Genomic DNA, 16922 nt, shown 5'->3' on the forward strand with positions numbered 1-16922 from the left:
TGATATATATGTGATATTTCTCTCAGATATTTCTGATAATATTACTTTCAGATTACTCCTGGTAATATTACTTTCAGTTTTACTACCCAGTTAAAGGCACATTATTCCATAATGTTGACGCGAAATTCTTTGATATTTTTAATAGCCTTGTTGAGTGTTGACTGAAAATATTGACTGAACAATACTGATTGAACGATATTGATTGAACAATACTGAATCAAAGAAAATGAGAAACCAGGCCAATCTTTTTGAAAGGTGGAGTCAAAATTCCATAGACTTGTTTTCTGAACTCTGTAATTAGAAAAGTTAATACATGTATTAATATTCTATTTCTGCAAGTACATGATACAGCTAATTTAGACCATAGTTGACAGCACTGATATGTTATATAGAAAGTCCCTGGTTATGAAGAGCATTTCTGGCAACTTAGGTTAATCTTGTCCCCCCAGAATGCCACCCACAACAGTCGACTGACACTCAGATACCTACTTACTGCTAGGTGAACAGGGGCAGCAGGTGTAAGGCGGCTGATACCCAGGTACCTACTTACAGATAGGTGAATAGGGGCAGCACGAATAAGGAAACGTGCCCAACGTTTCCACCCGTGCCGGGGATCAATCCCAGACGCTCATAGTTTGAGATGAGGACGCTACAAACCAAGTCACTTTGTTTTAAAAGGTGGATTCTAACAACAATAACAACAGAGTATAAGGACAAGGAAAAGCAAAATATCGAAGGTAATCAAAAGATTACCAATAGAATTAGGGTAACGATTCAGGTTATTGTATATTTTTACATTAACTGTCAAAACTATCAATGCTGTAGGGTGTGTAAATCTGGGGTGGAGGGGAGGGGGATTAGGGGTTGTCCTAGGAAAGGTTGGAGGGAGGGAGTAAAGGAAGTTTTGTATGCTAGGGGCTTGGACATCCAACAGACGTGTGTGACTGTGTTTTTTTAATGACCTGACAAGCAGTTGGAGTATAAACAAGGTAACAAATATGAAGGGGCTCAGGGAAACAGGTTAGCTGGACTTGAGTCCTGGAGGTGGGTGGTACAGTAACTAGCACTCTGAAGGAGGTGTTGGAATGTTGCAGTTTGGAGAGTAATTTGAACTGTCATTTCAGCACTCTTCCTTGAAAACAGTGATTGAATGAATAACGCTTAAAGTATTTTCCATTTTTTTCTCGGGTTACCTTACCGCGGTGGGAGATGGCCAGTGTCTTACAAAAAAAATCAATAAACAATAATATATATTCACCTATTTATGTGTCATAAAGTTGGTATAATTACCGACAATATGTAAAGTAAAAGGACACAAGTGCAACTAATGTGACATTTATTGTGGCAACGTTTCGCTCTCCAGGAGCTTTATCAAGCCATTACAAACAATACATGGACACAGAGGGTATATAAAGGATCAGAGTGAGGTGCAATACTAGTGAGGTACCATTTCGATGTTCACTAGTGGTAGTAGTAGTAGTAGTAGTAGTAGTAGTAGTAGTAGTAGTAGTAGTAGTAGTAGTAGTAGTAGTAGTAGTAGTAGTAGTAGTAGTAGTAGTAGTGGTAGTGACAAAAGTAATACAATATGGTAGAGCAATTAATTCGTACATGAGTAAAAGCTATTACTTGGGTAACATAAAAATAGGTTGGAAAAAATATAGACTGGAAGGAGGCTGCCTCTTTCCAGTCTATATTTGTCCAACCTATTTTTATGTTACCCAAGTAATAGCTTTTATATCCTTTTACTCATGTACGAATTAATTGCTCTACCATATTGTATTACTTTTGTCACTACCACTACTACTACTACTACTACTACTACTACTACTACTACTACTACTACTACTACTACTACTACCACCACTAGTGAACATCGAAATGTTACCTCACTAGTATTACACCTCACTCTGATCCTTTATATACCCTCTGTGTCCATGTATTGTTTGTAATGGCTTGATAAAGCTCCTGGAGAGCGAAACGTTGCCACAATAAATGTCACATTAGTTGCACTTGTGTCCTTTTACTTTACATATTTATGTGTCGCCATCAGTGTATTTGCTTACTAATTAATTTATGTATATTTGTCTTTACCTCATGACGTGCATGGGCGGCAGGGCGTCGGAGGAAAGTCATGTGATGGGTGGTGGGCGGCCCACACCCGCTGAAGAACACAGACGGAAACCCAAGTCTCTTCCTCCTCTGGAGCAGAAGCCTCGCAGTCCTCTCATCTCGGTACGCAAGGCAAGGGAACCATGCACGGATTTCACTTCATATTTTACCGCCGAAGCGGCTAGGTTATTGTTCACTCCATATCTATCCTGTGGACGGAAGTAACTAGTTCATTGTGCACCCTATCTATCTATCCTGTAGACGGTAGTGGTTAGTTCACTATGCATCCCATATCCATATTGTGGACGGTACTGGATAGTTTATTGTGCACTCCATTTGTGTCTGGCATCTTATTTTCATTAAAAATATATCATGACATATTGCACAGGTTATTATATTTATATTCCTCAGTAAATGGAAAATTAAGGACAGTATACAAGAAAGTGACCATAGGGCTAACCACGTTCTTTTGTATTTAGTTTATAGTTTGATCATCATCTGTGTGTCTGGCAAACTGCCAGAAGTACTTGTAATTACGCCTAAGCCAGGCTACTACAGCATCAGTCAGTAACCAAGCCTAAGCCTGGGTACTGCAACATCAGTCAGTAACCAAGCCTAAGCCTGGGTACTGCAACATCAGTCAGTAACCAAGCCTAAGCCTGGGTACTACAACATCAGTCAGTAATAAAGCCTAAGCCTGGGTACTACAACATCAGTCAGTAATAAAGCCTAAGCCTGGGTACTACAACATCAGTCAGTAACCAAGCCTAAGCCTGGGTACTACAACATCAATCAATAGCAAAGCCTAAGTCTGGGTACTGCAACATCAGTCAGTAACCAAGCCTAAGCCTGGGTACTACAACATCAGTCAGTAACCAAGCCTAAGCCTGGGTACTACAACATCAATCAATAGCAAAGCCTAAGTCTGGGTACTGCAACATCAGTCAGTAACCAAGCCTAAGCCTGGGTACTACAACATCAGTCAGTAACCAAGCCTAAGCCTGGGTACTACAACATCAGTCAGTAACCAAGCCTAAGCCTGGGTACTACAACATCAGTCAGTAACCAAGCCTAAGCCTGGGTACTGCAACATCAGTCAGTAACCAAGCCTAAGCCTGGGTACTACAACATCAGTCAGTCCGTCTACATTGCATGTTGCACCGTAAACATGTTTCATAGTGATCATAGTGATCATAGTGATCATAGTGATCGTAGTGATCATAGTGATCATAGTGATCATAGTGATCATAGTGATCATAGTGATCATAGTGATCATAGTGATCATAGTGATCATAGTGATCATAGTGATCATAGTGATCGTAGTGATCGTATTGATCATAGTGATCATAGTGATCATAGTGATCATAGTGATCATAGTGATCATAGTGATCATAGTGATCATAGTGATCATAGTGATCGTAGTGATCGTATTGATCATAGTGATCATAGTGATCATAGTGATCATAGTGATCATAGTGATCATAGTGATAACAGTGATCATAGTGATCATAGTGATCATAGTGATCATAGTGATCATAGTGATCATAGTGATCATAGTGATCATAGTGATCATAGTGATCATAGTGATCATAGTGATCATAGTGATCATAGTGATCATAGTGATCATAGTGATCATAGTGATCGTAGTGATCGTATTGATCATAGTGATCATAGTGATCATAGTGATCATAGTGATCATAGTGATCATAGTGATCATAGTGATCGTAGTGATCGTAGTGATCATAGTGATCATAGTGATCATAGTGATCATAGTGATCATAGTGATCATAGTGATCATAGTGATCATAGTGATCACAGTGATCATAGTGATCATAGTGATCATAGTGATCATAGTGATCATAGTGATCATAGTGATCATAGTGATCATAGTGATCATAGTGATCATAGTGATCATAGTGATCGTAGTGATCGTAGTGATCATAGTGATCATAGTGATCATAGTGATCACAGTGATCATAGTGATCATAGTGATCATAGTGATCGTAGTGATCATAGTGATCATAGTGATCATAGTGATCATAGTGATCATAGTGATCATAGTGATCATAGTGATCATAGTGATCATAGTGATCACAGTGATCATAGTGATCATAGTGATCATAGTGATCATAGTGATCATAGTGATCATAGTGATCATAGTGATAACAGTGATCATAGTGATCATAGTGATCATAGTGATCATAGTGATCATAGTGATCATAGTGATCATAGTGATCATAGTGATCACAGTGATCATAGTGATCATAGTGGGTGATAGATCTACTCAAGCTTCTAACTGTATTTATCTGACAATCAGATTCATTATCTACTTCTTTCCCAATATATATTTTTCTTAATTAATGCTTCACCCACATAGGGAAGGAAGAGAGGAGTGAGAGCAAAGGAAGCATCTAAAGAAAAATGGAGAAACGGAAAGGGAGGAATAAAAGGGAAGAAGATAGAAATATAAAAGGAATTTTTTACTGTTGGTAAAGAACGTGCAGTTGCAGAGTGTGAGACCCATTTTGTTGTATGTAGGCGACGGCGTACATGTGGTAGGTAACAACCAGAATTTAACGAAACAGAAGTTAGTACGCGCTTGTTATGACCACTCAGGAAAAATATCGACATATTGATTATAGGAGGCGAAACGCCTACGAGAGAGAGAGCATTTAAATAACACATACACACACTCACACACACACACTCACACACACACACACACACACACACACACACACACACACACACACACACACACACTCACTCACACACACACACATACACACACTCACACACACACACACACACACACACACACACACACACACACACACACACACACACACACACACACACACACGTGGGTCCGTGGGGTGAAGACGTGGGTAACAAGGCTCCGAGAACCTTAGCGTTGAAAGACGCGTAATATCAGCTAGAAGTAATCAGTGGTAGTGGAACGTCAGTGAACAATACTACAAGTGATAATTAAAGTTATTAGTTAAAGAAAGTGAGAGGAAAGCTGAAATCATAATATTTCAAAGCGCAAACCGTTGGGGGTCTTAGGCGCTGTTGCCACATTGGCAGCGGTAGGCCTGATGAAGTGACGTCACGACAAGTTGTGTGCCATTATACATATGAAGTGAAGTGTATATAATGTGAAGTGTATACTACCATCAGTGAAGAGTGAAGTGAGGAAGCGGAATATATGGTTATAATCATCACGGGTGAAGGATCTCCAAAAATAGGGATTTAAGGCCTACGTACGACTACGTCATCAGCAGCTGGCAACTGTCAACCGCAAGTTTATTCGCCTAGTTGTGGTTTGCATGTTGACGGCCCTGGCTGGCCTTGTATACTGTTTGATACTGGTCACTCACTCCTGCAATCTATTACCAGAATTAGAATAGAAATAGCATAGACATAGAGAATATAGTGTTGACGAGTGTGAGAAGGTAGGTGGGACAAGCTTTTAAGGGCAACATGGTAAGACGGTGCTAGGGGGTCCCAGGAGGGTTTAGTCAGGTCACAAGAAGTTGCGGCCAGTCATTACACCGCACAAGACTCTCACACACACACACACACACACACACACACACACACACACACACACACACACACACACACACACACACACACTCACACACACACACACGCACACACGCACACAGGCAGTGTTACTACCGGTAGTTATTAGCAGTAAGAATACTTAGGAAGCTAGGAAGTCCTCTCTCAATGTGAACAAGGAAAATGATAATAACCAGCAACAATTAACACGTAAATCCAGAAAGGGCAATAAGTGGAGAGAGTAGCATAATTGGGAAAGATAAATGAGACTAAATTTGTGCCTACACGACGGACCTCTCAACCCCCCCCCCTAACCCTCCCTCCCTCACACACAAGCACACACACACAAGGGTAGACACTCACACACACACACATACACACACAAACACACATACACACACACACATACAAACACACATACGTAAACACACAAACACACACACACACAAACACAAAAACACACACACACACACACACACACACACACACACACACACACACACACACACACACACACACACACACACACACACACACACATTCACACACACACATACACACACACACACACACACACACACACACACACACACACACACACACACACACACACACACACACACACACACACACACCCTCCGCCACTTGACACCTTAGCCTTAGCCACCTACCCCTCCCCCAAACCACCTAACCCCTCCCCAAACCGTCTAACCCCCGCCCAACAACCTCCCTCCCTCCAATAACCATCCTCCCCCTCCCCCATAACCATCCATCCCCTCTCTCCCCCAAACCATCTAACTCCCTCCCCCAAACCATCTAACTCCCTCCCCCAACTATCTCTGCCCCTCCAATAACCATCCTCCCCCTCCCCCACAACCATCCATCCCCTCTCCTAACCGTCTATTCCCCTCCCCCTAACCAGGATGAGGACAAGGGGCTCCAAGGACGAATCTGAGAGGGAGGAATGGGAAATAGAGCTCAAAAAAAGGGAGGAAGACTGGGGAAGGAGACTAGATGAGCTGGAAAGGAAGATGGAAGAGAGGTTAGCAGCAGAATGCAGAAGGTGGAAGCAACAGGCCACAGCAGCAGAAATCAAGATAGAGAGATTAGAAGAGGAGCTGAGACATCTGAAACAGCACAGAGACAAAGATATTACAGAAGTAGCATCGGCAATGGCTACATCGAACACAGACAACAGGTCCGAAGGAAGCATGGAAACTAAACTGTATGCAGAGGTCCTGTCAAACCCACATGGGGCCAAAACAAAGACAGGGAGCACTCTAGGACAGAAAGAGAGGTTGGAAGACATTGATGGAACTAGGACATGTGCAAGGACCTTACCAGATACCTGTGGGGGCCAGGAGCAAGTGAGCAGGAAGGATAAACCAAGAAGCATAGGGGCCATAACGAGGGAAGGGACTGAAGGAAGGAACACTCCACGGGAAGGAACTAAAACACATCAGAGGATGCAATGGGAGTCACAGTGGGAGGTGGAAAGGGAGAGATCCGTGTTTGTCTATGGGCTAGACGAAGCTAAAGGGGAAACTTATGATGAAAGAAAGCAGGAGGAGAAAAAAGCGATTGAAGACATCATGAAGGTGATAGGCGAGGGGGACATGACCCAGGTGGCAAATTTTCGGAGAATTGGGTGGTTCACAAAGAAAAGGAATCGGCCTCTCAAAGTAATTTTCAAGGCAGAATCAACCCGAACCATGATCCTGCAGGAGAAAGCACGGCTGAGAGGCAAGCAGGAGTTCCGGAGTGTGTACCTCGACCGAGACAGAACACAGGACGAAAGGAAGACAATGAAAGAGAGAGTTCAAAAACGAAAGGAGAAATGGGAGGAAATGAAAAAGGAGAGCAGAATAACCCAGGATCAAATGGAAGGACAAGCGCACCCCCCAGAAACACCTGCAGAAGGACTCCAGCCACGACACCCCCAAGGCAACTGAACATTCCAAACCAACCATCACACACCGATCCCTCTGTTTCCACCCCCCGCACCACAGTTACAGTATTAGAACAGAAGTTGAAGGTTTGGTACACAAATGCAGATGGATTAACGAATAAACATGAGGAATGGCAAGAAAGAATCAATGAGAAGTCCCCAGACATCATAGCAGTTACAGAAACAAAACTCATGGAGACAATAACAGATGCAATCTTCCCACCAGGATACCAGATCATGAGGAAAGATAGAAGGGGTAGGGGGGGAGGTGGGGTTGCTCTGCTCGTAAAAAACAGATGGAAATTCGAGAAAATGGAAGGAATAGATGAGACAGGAGAAAGAGACTACATAGCAGGTACACTTCAGTCTGGGGAACACAAAGTGGTCATTGCAGTGATGTATAATCCACCACAGAACTGCAGGAGGCCAAGAGAGGAATATGAAGAGAGCAACAGAGCAATGGTGGACACACTTGCTGAGGTGGCAAGAAGAGCTCACTCCAGCAGAGCAAAGTTGCTGGTTATGGGGGATTTCAACCACAGGGAGATTGACTGGGAAAACCTGGAGCCACATGGGGGTCCCGAAACATGGAGAGCCAGGATGTTGGACGTGGTGCTGGAAAACCTCATGCACCAACATGTTAAGGACACTACCAGAGTGAGAGGGGAGGATGAACCAGCAAGATTGGACCTTGTGTTCACCCTGGGCAGCTCAGACATTGAGGATATCAAGTATGAGAGTCCCCTAGGAGCTAGCGACCACGTGGTTCTGTGCTTTGAATACATAGTAGAGCTGCAAGTGGAGAGAATAACAGGAGTAGAATGGGAAAAGCCTGACTATAAAAGAGGGGACTACATAGGGTTGAAGAACTTCATGCGGGAGGTCCAGTGGGACAGAGAACTGGCAGGAAAGCCAGTAAATGAAATGATGGAATATGTAGCAACAAAATGCAAGGAGGCAGTGGAAAGGTTCATTCCCAAGGGCAACAGTAACAACGGGAAGACCAGAACAAGCCCCTGGTTTACCCGACGGTGTAAGGAGGCAAAAACAAAGTGCAATAGAGAATGGAAAAAGTACAGAAGGCAGAGAACACACGAAAATAGGGAGATCAGTCGCAGAGCCAGGAATGAGTACGCACAGGTAAGGAGGGAGGCCCAGCGACAGTATGAAAATGACATAGCATCGAGAATCAAGACTGACCCGAAACTGTTGTATAGCCACATCAGGAGGAAGACAACAGTCAAAGACCAGGTGATCAGATTAAGGACAGAAGGTGGAGAACTCACAAGAAATGATCAGGAGGTATGTGAGGAGCTGAACAGGAGATTTAAGGAAGTTTTTACAGTAGAGACAGGAAGGGCTGTGGGAAGACAGCACAGAAGGGAACATCAAGAGGGAATATACCAACAAGTGTTGGATGACATACAAACAACTGAGGAGGAGGTGAAGAAGCTCTTAAGTGACCTTGACACCTCAAAGGCGATGGGACCGGACAACATCTCCCCATGGGTCCTTAGAGAAGGAGCAGAGATGCTGTGTGTGCCTCTAACCACAATCTTCAACACATCCCTTGAAACTGGGCAACTACCTGAGAAATGGAAGACAGCTAATGTAGTCCCCATATTTAAGAAAGGAAACAGAAACGAGGCACTAAACTACAGACCTGTGTCTCTGACATGTATTGTGTGCAAAGTCATGGAGAAGATTATCAGGAGGAGAGTGGTCGAACACCTGGAAAGGAACAAGATTATAAATGAAAACCAGCATGGGTTCATGGAAGGCAAATCTTGTATCACAAACCTCCTGGAGTTTTATGACAAGGTAACAGAAGTAAGACACGAGAGAGAGGGTTGGGTAGATTGCGTTTTCCTAGACTGCAGGAAGGCCTTTGACACAGTTCCCCACAAGAGATTAGTGCAGAAGCTGGAGGATCAGGCACACATAAAAGGAAGGGCACTGCAATGGATAAGGGAATACCTGACAGGGAGGCAGCAACGAGTCATGGTACGTGAAGAGGTATCACAGTGGGCGCCTGTTACGAGCGGGGTCCCACAGGGGTCAGTTCTAGGACCAGTGCTATTTTTGATATATGTGAACGACATGATGGAAGGAATAGACTCTGAAGTGTCCCTGTTCGCAGATGACGTGAAGTTGATGAGAAGAATTAAATCGGACGAGGATGAGGCAGGACTGCAAAGAGACCTGGAGAGGCTGGACATGTGGTCCAGTAACTGGCTCCTCGAATTCAATCCAGCCAAATGCAAAGTCATGAAGATTGGGGAGGGGCAAAGAAGACCGCAGACAGAATATAGGCTAGGTGGACAAAGACTACAGACCTCACTCAGGGAGAAAGACCTTGGGGTGACCATAACACCGAGTACATCACCGGAGGCACACATCAACCAAATAACCGCTGCAGCATACGGGCGCCTGGCAAACCTGAGAATAGCGTTCCGATACCTCAATAAGGAATCGTTCAAGACACTGTACACTGTGTATGTTAGGCCCATACTGGAGTATGCAGCACCAGTCTGGAACCCACACCTGGTCAAGCACGTCAAGAAGTTAGAGAAAGTACAAAGGTTTGCAACAAGGCTAGTCCCAGAGCTCAAGGGAATGTCGTACGAGGAAAGGTTAAGGGAAATCGGACTGACGACACTGGAGGACAGAAGGGTCAGGGGAGACATGATAACGACATACAAGATACTGCGGGGAATAGACAAGGTGGACAGAGATAGGATGTTCCAGAGAGGGGACACAGGGACAAGGGGTCACAACTGGAAGCTGAAGACTCAGACGAGTCACAGGGACGTTAGGAAGTATTTCTTCAGTCATAGAGTTGTCAGCAAGTGGAATAGCCTAGCAAGTGAAGTAGTGGAGGCAGGAACCATACATAGTTTTAAGAAGAGGTATGACAAAGCTCAGGAAGCAGAGAGAGAAAGGATCCAGTAGCGATCAGTGAAGAGGCGGGGCCAGGAGCTGAGTCTCGACCCCTGCAACCACAATTAGGTGAGTATTAGGTGAGTACACACACACACACACACACACACACACACACACTGGACACTGGAGGACAGGAGGGTCAGGGGAGACATGATAACGACATATAAAATACTGCGTGGAATAGACAAGGTGGACAAAGACAGGATGTTCCAGGGAGGGGACACAGAAACAAGAGGCCACAATTGGAAGTTGAAGACACAAATGAGTCAGAGAGATAGTAGGAAGTATTTCTTCAGTCATAGAGTTGTAAGGCAGTGGAATAGCCTAGAAAATGACGTAGTGGAGGCAGGAACCATACACAGTTTTAAGACGAGGTTTGATAAAGCTCATGGAGCGGGGAGAGAGAGGGCCTAGTAGCAACCGGTGAAGAGGCGGGGCCAGGAGCTAGGACTCGACCCCTGCAACCACAAATAGGTGAGTACAAATAGGTGAGTACACACACACACACACACACACACACACACACACACACACACACACACACACACACACACACACACACACACACACACACACACACACACACACACACATGTTAGGAAGTACTTCTTCAGTCACAGAGTCGTCACGAAGTGGAATAGCCTAGCAAGTGATGTAGTGGAGGCAGGAACCATACATAGCTTTAAGACGAGATATGACAAAGCTCAGGAAGCAGAGAGAGAAAGAGGATCTAGTAGCGATCAGTGAAGAGGAGGGGCCAGGAGCTGAGTCTCGACCCCTGCAACCACAATTAGGTGAGTACACAAAAACGATATAGAGTGACTAGTAAATGTTACAAAAGGTTTCTTAAATAAACATGACATGTAGATGACGGAGAATATAATACGATAAACGTAATTGGAACATTGATAAAGAAATTCATCGCAGTCTGCAGGGATTAAATAGTAACCAGACTAATATTTTTATTAATGTTCAAAGACCTAATCTCCTTGTGAATTATTCCAGTTCTCAAAATAAATACGAAATCCCCACGATGGCTTTGTACAGATTTCGTTTTTTTGCCTCGAGGGATGAGTTTATTGTTCAGTGCCATTCACCTTGTGCCTAAACTTACCCCCAAAGAGAGAAAGAAATAGGGAACAATACTCATCCACTACTAATTCTGTTTAACGTTACTCAGGCAAGCCCGCTGGAGCGCGACCTGTCTGCGCGGTTCATTGGGTCTCCGCCGCCCTCAGGCTTGCGGAGAGACGATAATGGAAATACCTTTGAGGTACGCCGAAGTAGCATGTCTGCCAGTGAGAGTGGCGAGGAAGATCGTGTAGTGTACCAGCCTGCCAACCCTGCCCTGGAGCTCTCTCAACCACGCATCACTCTTCACACAGCACCCAGAAAGGGTTCCCCACCGCCACCCCACGCCATCGTCAGTGCTGAGAGTGCTGCTAACCTAGCTACCTCCTCCTCCTCCCTATCCCTTCGGTCTATGACTTCAGCAGCACCTGACAACATCCACCAGGCGCTCACTCCACCTCCTAAACTGGTCAGCTACCGGGCTGAAGGTGGAGCAGAGGCGGTACAGGTGAGTCTAAACAGGTGTTCCAGAGTAGTATAAATATATGTTCCAGAGTAGTATAAGCAGGTGTTTAAGAGTAGTCTAAACAGGTATTCCAGAGTAGTATAAACAGTTGTTCCAGAGTAGTCTAAACAGGTATTCCAGAGTAGTATAACCAAGTGTTCCAGAGTAATATAAAACTCTCAAACTATAAAGGATTCTTAGACCTGAGAACTGGAGCTACCATGAACTTTCTTGAATCAAATCTGATTAAATTCCATTCCACAAGCATTGTATGACCCTTGTAGGCTTAGCTCATAATAATAATAATAATAATAATAATAATAATAATAATAATAATAATAATAATAATAATAATAATAATAATACCAATAATAATAATAATAATAATAATAATAATAATAATAATAATAATAATAATAATAATAATAATAATAATAAAATGAAATGTAGGTTTGTCATGAAAAAGGACAAGTGTTTCCTGACGCGGGTCTTAGTCATATGATGATCCGCAGCTGAAGTTTTTGATCGTCTGACCGAAGCCTTCCGCTGGCTTACCGGTCCACCCCTTTAAAAGCTATTTTTATGGTTATAACTATTTATATGTGATAAGATGAAAGTTGTCCACCAATTTATATATATATATATATATATATATATATATATATATATATATATATATATATATATATATATATATATATATATATATATATGCAAGGAATTCGCGAGAGCATGCGAAATATACACAAACACTGATCTCTGGCTGAAGGAGACTCGAACCTACGAACCTTAGGACAAGGTACGCAGTGCTTTACCAATCTACCCACACTGGACCTATCCAGTGTGGGTAGATTGGTAAAGCACTGCGTACCTTGTCCTAAGGTTCGTAGGTTCGAGTCTCCTTCAGCCAGAGATCAGTGGTTATATATATATATATATATATATATATATATATATATATATATATATATCTATATATATATATATATATATATATATATATATATATATATATATAGCAATGGGAAAGCCTCTTTCACCTGTTCTTAGTAACCAATATATGGATTTTTTAAAACAAGATTGCTTAACACAATCCTCCCTAATAGAGCTAAATGGTTCAGATATGTTGATGATATTTTGTGTCTTATGCCCAAGAATGTAGATATACACCATTTTCTTGGAAAATTAAATAGCTTAGCCCATTCTATAAACTTTACTATTGAGTTTGAGGAAAATAACTCATTGTCTTTTTTAGAAGTTTTAATTATTAAGGATAATAATGAATTCAAATTTAAAATTTACAGAAAACCTACAAATAACTGTTCCTATGTCCACTATTATTCTTCGCATCAAGATAGAGTCAAACTGTCTGTTTTCTCATCAATGTTTTTGAGAGCTTTACGAATTTGTAGTCCTGAGTTCATAGATGAGGAAATATCCAAAATTTATGAAATAGGTAATAATTTAAAATACCCAAGAAATGTAATTGATAAATCTTTTAAAGTTGCTAGAAATACTTTTTACAATCCACAAATGGACAACCAACCTTATTCAACTAAAAATATGTTGGTTCTCCCTTACCATGAAAACTTGGTTGATATGCCTTCTCTTCTTAAGACTTTTAATATCAAAGTTGTATTTAAAAATCTTGATACAGTAAAAAAACTTTTGATAAAGAATTCCCCCCAAAATGCTGACGGATGTGTCTATAAGATTCCTTGTAAAATTTGCGATAAAGTTTATTACGGTCAAACTGGTAAAAGTCTCGAACTAAGATTAAAACAACATAAATATAGCATTAGAACTGGACAAGATTCCAATGCTCTATTTATTCATGTGAGAGATTTTAACCATCCAATTGATTTTCATAAAGTTGAGAAAGTAGTATCAAGCAAGTCCATGGTCGACAGGAATATAATTGAATCTTGTTTCATAAAAAGCAGTTTTGACAATAATATGAATATTTCCTTTGGTTTGTATAAATTAGATCCATTTATAATAAACAGAATTTGGGAAGAGTTTAATAATACATTGGATAAATAAAAAATATTATTTCTTGGGTAGAATATTTTGTTAGTGGGATGTCGTGAAGGACCTGTCTAGTTGGGCCAGCGGGCCTGCTGCAGTGTTCCTCTTTTCTTATGAGTCTGGTGTCGTCGCGCGTCAGGTGTTGCTTTGCTGTGGGATGTGATGGTGAGGTGTGGTCTAGACCTTTTATATGCCTTCCTTTGACGTATTACTTTTATAGTTCCTCGATAATGTGAGAAGTCACGAAAGCGCTTGGAATTTCACTATTCTTTCACAGTGGTTGTTTTGCATATATATATATATATATATATATATATATATATATATATATATATATATATATATATATATATATATATATATATATATATATATATATATATATATATACATATATATATATATATACCATATATGAATATATATATATATATATATATATATATATATATATATATATATATATATATACATATATATATATATCAAACCATACCCCCGGCCGGGATTGAACCCGCGGTCATAGAGTCTCAAAACTCCAGCCCGTCGCGTTAGCGACTAGTTATATATATATATATATATATATATATATATATATATATATATATATATATATATATATATATATATATATATATATGTATATATGTCGTGCCGAATAGGCAGAACTTGCGATCTTGGCTTAAATAGCAATGCTCATCTTGCCATATAGGACAAGTGAAAATTTGTGTATGCAATAATTTCGCCAAAATCATTCTTAACCTAACGAAAAAATTATATTTCACTGTGTTTGTTTAGTATTAAATTATTGTAAACAAATCTAAAATATATTTAGTTGGGTTAGGCTAAAATAAATTGTTCTTGTTATAATAAGGTTAGGTAAGTTTTCTAAGTTCCTTTTGGTGCAAAATTATAAATTTTTACATTAACATTAATGAAAAAAATATGTCTTTAAAGGTATAAGAGAAAATTTTAGAAAGGACTTAATTTTAAATGAGTTCTTGCTAAATGACCAGTTTTACATATTCGGCACGATATATATATATATATATATATATATATATATATATATATATATATATATATATATATATATATATATATATATATATATATATATATATATATATATATATATATATATATATATATATATATATATATATATATATATATATATATATACGTATATATGACTCTTCTAGAACGAGAACTCGATGTCACACTCTTTTATAGATATATTTCTTGTTCATTCATTATCTGGTTATAAACCAGATAATTTGTGTAATTAATGACCGAGGAAGGGGATTGGCCTTAAAATCTTTTATGTGTGTGTGTACTCACCTATTTGTACTCACCTATTTGTGGTTGCAGGGGTCGAGTCCTAGCTCCTGGCCCCGCCTCTTCACCGGTTGCTACTAGACCCTCTCTCTCCCCGCTCCATGAGCTTTATCAAACCTCGTCTTAAAACTGTGTATGGTTCCTGCCTCCACTACTGTGTGTGTGTGTGTGTGTGTGTGTGTGTGTGTGTGTGTGTGTGTGTGTGTGTGTGTGTGTGTGTGTGTGTACATTCATGGATAACTATTTGATTTTGCGCACTTCGTCTCTGCAGGAGTGGGTCCCTGACGAAGATGGTATTGGACTGGCGACTCCGCCTCGCAAGAGCTCCTCCCCGTCCATCCGCGACCTTCCATCCCCGGTCTTGGGCCGTCATGGCCTCAACCGTCCTCCTCCACTGGTCCAGACCGCCCGGAGGACCAGATCAACTATCAAACTCTCCCCTATTAACAAGTAGAAGTCCCCCTATCCTTTCCCTGCCGATGTGGGCAAACTATTCTGTAAGGTGGGCTGGAATTCTTTAGGATCAGTAGCGAGCTGTTGAAAAGTGTCTTAATTGTTATTAACAAAAGTCTAGATCAAAGTTCGATCATCCTTATGTTGTTTGGAAGGCTCTATACCAGAGCTCTATCGTCCGCCTTTTTCCTGGAAGGCTTTGAGAAGAGCTTAATAGCCCTTACGTTGCCTGGAAGGCTCCACACCAGAGCTATAGTGTCCTTATGTTGCCTGGAAAGCTCTAGATTAGAATTTTCTTGTTCTTATGATGCCTGGAAAGCTCTAGACCAGAGTTCTTCCTTTAATATATTGCCTGGAATGCTCTAGAGTCTAAACGAAGGCATTTTTCCCATCGTGCTGCCTGCTAGGTTTTAAACCAGAGCTTTCCTGTCTACGTGTGTATATGTTACCTGTAACGTTCTATATTAGAGCTTTTCTCTATATAAATTACCTGGAAGGCTCTGTTTTGGGCACTCTGCCCCTCATATGTGCTTCTGGGTACCTCATTATCGAATACTAACACCTAGACATACTGATCTTCAGTGCATTTGCTGTGAACACGTGTTTTAAATTATGATGTTATAATGTTATTTTTCTGTATATCCTCCCCTGTGGTATAAACCTTGGTAATAAATACCGACAATTTGATTTAGAAAGACACGTAAACAAACACTATGACATATTTATTAGAAAACGTTTCGGTCCTAGGACCTTGATCACTTCTAACATACAGAGGTAGAAAGACATTATATATAGGCGGAGAGGGAGATGTGAGTGACTAAAAGAGGAGTCCTCATTGGCTTCTTCTTGTGAGCTCTTCGCATTTCCAGCCCTTGTTTTCTTGAAGAAGAATGTATTTACATAACACAAGCCTTTACACGTCTTCAGTTCCCATCTTTCTTCATCCGAGATTGCAGA

General features: G+C 41.0%; 1 protein-coding gene across 1 annotated transcript in view; it reads left to right on the forward strand.

Moving 5' to 3' along the window:
* LOC128687592 (serine/arginine repetitive matrix protein 2-like) overlaps nt 1-16699 on the forward strand; it is a 60234-nt gene extending 43535 nt beyond the window's left edge. Inside the window, exons 2-4 of the mRNA XM_053775133.2 lie at nt 2115-2232; nt 11748-12146; nt 15784-16699. Coding sequence (XP_053631108.1) covers nt 2115-2232; nt 11748-12146; nt 15784-15966 — 700 coding nt within the window. The 3' untranslated portion in view covers nt 15967-16699. The remainder of the gene's footprint in view (nt 1-2114; nt 2233-11747; nt 12147-15783) is intronic.
* The last annotated feature ends 223 nt before the right edge of the window (nt 16700-16922 follow it).

The sequence above is a fragment of the Cherax quadricarinatus genome, chromosome 11 (assembly GCF_038502225.1).
Source record: "Cherax quadricarinatus isolate ZL_2023a chromosome 11, ASM3850222v1, whole genome shotgun sequence".
In the NCBI taxonomy this organism is placed as follows: Eukaryota; Metazoa; Arthropoda; class Malacostraca; order Decapoda; family Parastacidae; genus Cherax; species Cherax quadricarinatus.